Raw genomic sequence first — 8,354 nt, forward strand, 5'->3', positions numbered from 1 at the left:
GGGGGGGGGGGGGGCGGCCCGTCCCCCCCCCCCCCCCCGACGATTTATTTGCAGTCTAGAAAATTGCCCTCTTTCCCAGGTTCTGTGCCTTGCCCTCGAGGGATGAAGCTTTGACTGTACTAACAGATTTTCATAGTATCTGAGATACGGAATTTGAATTTAGTGACTGCAGAAGAGTCTTAAAAATGCCTTTCTTGCCTTCTCCCTTCCCATTTATAGTTAGTTGAAAGGAGTGATGGACATTTTCGGTACAGAGGGGAAGTTACTAAAAGATTGTATCACAGTGTCTGAATAAGAATGGACAGATATTCCGCCCTGCATTCTATGGAAACACGAATCAATTACATTGTTGCTCTTTCTGCGAGTACAGCGTATATTTGAATTTTCTGAAGTATTTTGGCCGACCCAGGGTTTCCTAGATGTCTATTTTATTTTTTTATTTTTTATTTTTTTTAAAAGATGACCGGTAAGGGGATCTTAACCCTTGACTTGGTGTTGTCAGCACCACGCTCAGCCATTGAGCTAACCGGCCATCCCTATATGGGATCCGAACCCGGGGCCTTGGTGTTATCAGCACCGCACTCTCCCGAGTGAGCCATGGGCCGGCCCATAGATGTCTATTTTATTATTTCTCTTTGTGGGTAATGTGGATAGCAGTATAAAAATTAGTCTTTACAGAAAAAAAAAAAGGTATGGAAAAAGGAAGAGTTACCATCTTGGTTGAGAGCATCGCTTTTTCCAGTGTCACCATATAAATATATAGAGTGTTCTTTTGAAAGATGGATTGTGATTATGGTATTTTATTTATTTATTTTGTTTCTGGCGGCTGTCTGGTACGGGGATCTGAACCTTTGCCTTTGGTGTTACCAGCACCACGCACTCTCAAGTGATTATGGTATTTTAAATAAAGTTTAATTGTAGTGGAGAACAGACTACTTTGCAGCTGCAAGGCACAATATAGTTAAGCAAAGTTAACTGTCTTGCAGAATTTGGGGGAATACAGAATGGAAAACTGTACTGTATTCTACTGGAGTCAGTGTTTATGAAACCCTGATTGCTTTGTGTGTTTTATGCGTTGATGTAAATACTAGGTTTAAGTGCAGGGAGATTTTAGAAAACGTATCTCTATTTTGTTATCAAAGATTTTGGGGTGGAGGGTGGGGAAGGAATGTTGGGGGGCTATAGAAATTTCACAGCTGGACTGGAGTGAGTCTAGGGAAACTTGCCAGTCCACTATACCTTCAGTAATTAAAGGAGAAGGCTCATTGTGGTTGAAATTGGTTTGTTTTGAGTAGTATTAAAAAGGGTATGTTAAAGAATGGGGTTGTCTTCAATTATCTTGTCTCTTGTCCTTCGTCCCTTCCGTTCTGTGGCATATTTTCTTGGTGACTGAGCACCTGAGCTAGCACTGATGTTTTTTTTTTTTTTTGGGGGGGGGGTTATTTCTTGATTGGTACCATTTCTAAAATGGAGGATAGAAAATACTGTAGTTACTGCCAAGATTCCTTTTTTGTTTTTTTTCTCCCCTCATAAACCTTTGTTGGTTTTAAGTGTAAACAGCACTACTTCTTTTTTGTGGTACCAATTAACCAAAACCGTGAACCTGACTCTCAAAGAACAAAATTATGGTTTCTGAACATTAAAATGTTCAGGCTAGACGCTTGAAAAAAATCTTTTATTTTTTAGGGCCAGCCTGTGGCTCACTTGGGAGAGTGTGGTTCTGACAACACCAAATCAAGGGTTAAGATCCCTTTACTGGTCTTCTTTAAAAAAAAAAAGAAAAGAAAAGAAAAAGAATCTTTTTTTTTTTTTTAATGCTAAGTGCTGTAAAAAAGCTAAAGACTTGTATAAACTTTACCCAATCCAGAATATTTTAAATCATCTGTAAGAGGGTAACATTGGATTGTCAAGATTGAAAGTGCTACAGTTTCATACGTTGGTATGTAATGAATTTTTCTTTTTTCTGTCATCGTCCTTTTTGTGGTGCAAAGTAGTCTCTGTGCCTAGAGATTGGCGAACTTAATATTGTTTCAGAAATTTTGGTTCTAGATAAGTCTGTTATGGAGAGAGAGAATAGAGCATTTTGTGTTCAGAATGCTGTCTATTAATCATATTCATGGTACTCCTGAGAAGTTGTCCTTATCTCTTGCTGATGTTTAGACTGAGAGGTGGAAAGTAAAGGTTAGGCAGGCTGTTAGGTGTGTGTGGTGGAGCTATGATTAGCACACTAGGAAGCTACAAATACCAGTTTGGTGCTTATGCAACCACTTAGGTCATCAGTCTGCAAGTTTGCTTCCTGCAGCGTGCTTTGCTGTCTTAAGAGACTGTGGCAGGTCAGTCACATTCTTGATTTTTTAGTTGTTCCAACCTTTGCTCTGGAATTAAGATTGCTTGAGAATTTGCACTTTGGGCCAGTTCCACGGTCGAATTTGTTGTAAATGTGGCTTCAGGTACTTTTTGGTCCCTTTGATTTTATTAGGAACTTTTAACCAAGTCATGATCATATAATTAAGTCACAGTCTTTTCTAATTCTGTATCTCCTCTCACCCCTCTAAAAGCAGTTTTAACTCCCCTCCTAGGTAGTAACTGTTATTATTAGCAGTTTGGATTACTTTGCTTCCCCTTCCCCATTGTGAGATTGAGAAACTCTTTTAAAAAGTTAGATTTAAATATATTTGGTCTTTATTGGCAGTGAAAAAGATGATAACCTTTAGTTGTTTTTATATAGCTATCATGTAAGTAACAAATGGCAGAAAAATAAGATGATTTACCTAAGCAAAAGGGGATAAAAGTCACCTATGACGTCACCACCCAAGGATAAAGAAAGCTTAATGTTTTACTAAGTATCCTTAAGATTTTGGTATATTTTACACATTTTTTACAAAATGGGGTTGTATGTTTTGTGACCTGCTTTTCTCAATAAAGTTTACCACATTTTGAAGCTGAATATCATTTTGTTCTTACTTTGAATCTAGGATTTTATGGAAGACCTTGGGTTATGGAACAGAGAAAAGAACTCTTTAGAAGGTAAATATTATATGAAGGAGAGAGGAGAGTCAAACCCTTAACATTTCCTTTTAGTGAAGAAATACTAACACTGAATAGCCCAGGTACAGTTTGATGATTTCTCAATTGCAGAATTTATTTTATTGTGGCCTTTATCTTCTTCACCTAGGCCAGGGGGTTTCAAACTCCCTGAGGAAGCTGAATATGTTTTGGGCTTTGCTTGCATCACCCAGAGCTTTTGTGTTTTTACATGTTAACATACCTTGTAATAATTAATTTAAAAATTTCACTGGTTACAAAAGCTACTGTCCTAGAATATTATTAGCCTCATATGAGATGGAGATCCTCCAAGAAGAGGAGAAAATTGAAATTTGCAGCCTATATAAATATTAACTATTTTACATATGTGATTTTCTTCCCCCTTAAGGCTCCAGAAATGGGAATTAAATACATATTTGTATGCCCCAAAAGATGACTACAAACATAGGATGTTTTGGCGAGAGATGTATTCAGTGGAGGAAGCTGGTAATCTTTTTCTTTTTAATTCATAAATTCAGAATATGTGAAGAAAGCTATATTTTAAATGTAGTTGTACAAGAATTTTATTAAGTATTTCATTTTCACTTTTAGGTAGTTTCCTTTTCTTCTCTCTGGTGATTATTCAGTTTATGTGAGTTAGTGTAAATCAAAAGAGTGGCACTACAAGGTCATGGCCATAAGTATGATTCATGGGTGTGCCAGTCTTACTACCAATTCTGTGGTCATAGATTGCAGTCTTCTGGCAGTAGGCCAAACATTGGGCTCCTGGGCATACAGGTGCTGAAGCAGGGGTAGGCCTAGGGCAAGGCAAGTGAGTCATTGACTTGAATGCAGATTTTAAGCAACTCCGAAAAAATCAGTAATCAATAAAATAATATTTTATGCAATATTTTTTAAAAAACCAACCAAAATTAATGCAAAAATCCGTGATGGATAATGTAAAGACAGAATCAGAATTACTGATTACCTTTTGCTTCAGGCTCTAGTATGGTTTGGCCTTGACCACTGTGACTGGTTCTTTTTTTTTTTTTTTTTGCAGCTGGCTGGTCCAGGGATTCAAACCCTTGACCTTGGTGTTATAACACCATGCTCTAACCAACTGAGCTAACCAGCCAGCCTGGTCCTGTTTTTATTTAAAATAAAGACCTCACCCTAGTTCAGTGAAGTGGAAAGACATGACAGACTATCTTTGCTATGTGTATTCTTATGTTGAGGTAGTTACATAAAATTGATAAGTTAGTTGTACATCACAGAATCTCCTTATAAGTTAGACAGGTGGTGCTTTTCTCTGGGGACTTGAGTGAATGGGGAAATATTTTCATACTTAGAATTAAGTAGTATACATGTGTAGCTAAGATAGTTGGTTACAGAGCCCAGCTAAGGCACTAAAGTCAGAAAGTTTTCTTGAATTATAAAGAAGTAATTAAAACTTATCCCATCTTGGGCTGGCCCGGTGGCGCACTGGAGAGTGCGCTGCTTGGGAGCGCGGCGGCACTCCCGCCGAGGGTTCGGATCCCATGTGGAGACCGGTTCCCGCTCACTGGCTGAGCACGGTGCAGGCGCAACACCTAGGGTTGCGATCCCGTTGCCGGTTCCCGGTATGGGCGCGACACCGAGGGTTGCGATCCCATTACCGGTCAGTAAAAAAGCTCACTGGCTGAGCACGGTGCAGGCGCAACACCTAGGGTTGCGATCCCGTTGCCGGTTCCCGGTATGGGCGCGACACCGAGGGTTGCGATCCCGTTACTGGTCAGTAAAAAAGACAAAAAAAGGAAAAAAAAAAAAAAAAAAAAACTTATCCCATCTCCATCTAGTGTTGTTTTTTCACTACTCTATATAATTTAAGTGTGACTTCAACTTAATTATTTTTTTGGTGCTCGTAATGAAATTTAATGTGGTCAGTAATCAAAATGCAGTCAAATGACTATCTTGAGATGCTACTGAAAGTTACTCAAAGATATATCCAGTGGTATGTAGTAGTAGTATTTACATTTATTTAGGAAAATTGTCTGTCATATTTTGAAAGCTTAAAATCTGTAATGAATATTTTTCCTGTGGATACAAAAATGAGGGGTCAGAACTATTAAAGCCATCGTTTAAACCTGGTTCTTAAGAAAGCACTTTCTCTCAAATTTTAAAGTAGCTATATATATAGATTTTTTTAGTAAAGAATTTGTTTAGTAAAGAAGTTGTTCAGAGACAGCAGACAAAAACAAAAAACAGCATTTATACCTTTCAAATACCAAATACTATAGGAAATAGAAATGGCTTATGTTCAGTGAGAGAATTGACACTTGTTCAATAATTTTGAGAAATGGCAGTGCAGGGAGGAGAATGCTTTATTGATATTAGCTTGTTTCCTAAAAAAGGGTAAGAAACTTTGGAAGTGAAAAAGAAGGACTTCTTATTTTCTGTTGGTTCAAATAAATCAAAGATGTGAGAACTATTGTTCTTTTTGTCTTACTGTGATATCAGATCACTTCAGGCTTGTGCCATTTTGTATGGCCTGTTGTTACGCTGGACATGACAATTTGGTAAAATTTAAGGAACTTTTCCTTTCTTGTAAGTTGGGAAGAAATGATCTCTTCAGTTGAAAAGTGAAGGTTCTTTTAGTTTTCTGTGCTGCTTTCTAAAAACACGGACTCTGTTCTTTAGAGCAACTTATGACTCTGATCTCTGCTGCACGGGAATATGAGATAGAATTCATCTATGCTATCTCACCTGGATTGGATATCACCTTTTCTAACCCCAAGGAAGTATCTACATTAAAACGCAAACTGGACCAGGTAACTTCTTTCTTTTTAATTATTTTTCCTGACTTAACACTTGAAACAAAGTTTTCTGAGTTGTTTTTATGATGGAAAACGAAATCAGATTTGTACTTTTTTGTTTCTCTAGGAATTTTTTACTTTAATGCTTACCATAGAAGAATAGTTTTCCAAGGAGGTCAAAAGAGCATTACTGGAGGTAGCAATGCTTCTCAAATTTTAGTTTGTCTTAAAAGAATGCTTAGAAGAGATGCTTTTTTTTTTTTTAAAAGATGACCGGTAAGGGGATCTTAACCCTTGACTTGGTGTTGTCAGCACCATGCTCATCCAGTGAGCAAACCGGCCATCCCTATATGGGATCCGAACCCGTGGCCTTGGTGTTATCAGCACCGCACTCTCCCGAGTGAGCCACAGGCCGGCCCGAAGAGATGCTTAAAAGAAGGCCGACTACTAGGTTCTATTCCCAGAGATTCCTATGTTGACATTGGGTGGGGACCAGGAATCCAGGTGATAGTGAGATAAGTAGTCCAGAGTCACATTTTGAGAAACTGTATATACCATTGGGTGCTTGACTGAATTTGTGACTAGCTTATAGAAAAAAAGGGTTTTACTAGAGATGTAATTCAGTCTGGAAATGGCTAATTTCCCAAGATGAGAAGAAAAACAGACTAGCTATTGGAGAAACTGATCCTCCAAATTCTAATGTAAAAGCTGCATGCCATTTTTGGTAAAGTGTAGGACTCCTATTTTCCCATTGTCTTTTAAGTTTGCTGGTTTTTCTTTATACATGTTTTATTTCTTTAGGCAAGGATTTATATTGGTGGCATTAAAATAGCTGGGAAAAAATTTTAAATACTTAAATTTTTTTTTTAAAGATGACCGGTAAGGGGATCTTAATCCTCGACTTGTGTTGTCAGAACCACGCTCTCCCAAGTGAGCCAACTGGCCATCCCTATATAGGGATCCAAACCCATGGCCTTGGTATTATCAGCACCACACTCTCCCAAGTGAGCCACTGATTGGCCCCTTAAATACTTAAAATTCTTATGAATGAGCTTTTAAAAGGTCATTTCTTTATTTGATCAAATTTTATTGTGTTCTTTCTGATTCATGCCTACATTTAACTGCAAAAGGATTAAGATCATTGTGCCTTTTGGGACTTGAACAGGCCTGGGATATTCATGTCTTGAGTTTACTTATTGATGTTTTTGTATATTTCTGATTCTGTTGGGTCTTCTACAATCAGCAGTCAAGGAAGTAGAAGTATTAGGCCACACTGCAGAAGCTTTGTTGGAACGTATTATATTGAATTCAAACCAAAATGAAAAATGGGTCCCAAAACTCTGTCTAGCTATTTAACTTAGAATTTCTTCCACTGAAAATGTAAAAACAATAGGTCTGTTTTTGAACATTCTGCTAAGGAAAATATTTGACTTTAAGTATAACTGTTAAGTAAAGCATACCTTTGAACAACACAGATCTGAACTGCATGGATCCACTTAACATGTGGATTTTTCTCAACATTATGTTGGAAAATTTTTGGTTAGGTACATTATGAATGTATGAGTACCTAACCAAACAGTTAAATAGCCTGTCTACCTAATATAAGCTATTAGTAGTTAAATACTTAACTACTACCTATGTAAGGAGGCAGCTTTGTGGCCCTGCCATGTTGTTATTTAAGTAGTAAAGTTAAAAGTTGGGGCATTGAAAGTTTTAACTGTGTGGGGATCAGCACTCCTAAGCCCCACATTGCTCAAGGGTCAACTGTATATACTTTTTTTTTTCTTTTTGGCAGCTGGCTGGAAGGGGGTTCTGAACCCTTGACCTTGCTATTATATATATACTTTAATATTTAGAATTCTTTATTTTTTACTCTAAGACGAGCTGGTAAGCATCTTAATTTTTTTTCTTTTTCTAGGTTTCTCAGTTTGGGTGCAGATCATTTGCTTTGCTTTTTGATGATATTGATCATAACATGTGTGCAGCAGACAAAGAGGTATTCAGTTCTTTTGCTCATGCCCAAGTCTCCATCACAAATGAAATTTATCAGTACCTAGGAGAGCCAGAAACTTTTCTCTTCTGTCCCACAGGTATTGTATATAATAGCTTTCTATTTAGTCTTGAAATATATAACTTCCAAAGGACCACGTATAGGCCCTGTTGTATCTCCCTGTCCCCCATCTTGGTGTATAAAAGTAGGAATCCTTTTTCTAGAAGACATTTCTCAAGATCTTAAAATGGAAAAATTTTAGTGATTAACAAATGTCAACTGACTAGGCAAAAGATTTTATGTGTTTTTTAGTACTGGAAGTATATGAACATTACATTGTCAGGATTAAAAGAGGGATAGTATCATCGAAATGAAAACTGGAAAAAAACAAATCTACATTAGTCATGTCTCATTTCCTCCTACTTGTTCCCTTTTTCTGCCCTTGCATAGCTATCTTTTTCACTCCTCCCACTCCCATCTGGGCTCTTATTTCCAGTAGTGAGCATAGAAATCTTAATAATTTTTCCCCTCCCCGCCCCCCCCCCCCC

General features: G+C 37.6%; 1 protein-coding gene across 1 annotated transcript in view; it reads left to right on the top strand.

The window, feature by feature from the left end:
- The window catches only part of MGEA5 (meningioma expressed antigen 5 (hyaluronidase)), a 26,663-nt gene that overhangs the window by 1,322 nt on the left and 16,987 nt on the right, over nt 1-8,354 (top strand). The window contains exons 2-5 of the mRNA XM_008578810.1: nt 2,976-3,027; nt 3,434-3,531; nt 5,701-5,831; nt 7,735-7,906. Of these exons, the coding sequence (XP_008577032.1) occupies nt 2,976-3,027; nt 3,434-3,531; nt 5,701-5,831; nt 7,735-7,906 (453 nt within the window). The remainder of the gene's footprint in view (nt 1-2,975; nt 3,028-3,433; nt 3,532-5,700; nt 5,832-7,734; nt 7,907-8,354) is intronic.

The sequence above is a fragment of the Galeopterus variegatus genome, unplaced genomic scaffold (assembly GCF_000696425.1).
Source record: "Galeopterus variegatus unplaced genomic scaffold, G_variegatus-3.0.2 Scaffold1761, whole genome shotgun sequence".
NCBI lineage: Eukaryota > Metazoa > Chordata > Mammalia > Dermoptera > Cynocephalidae > Galeopterus > Galeopterus variegatus.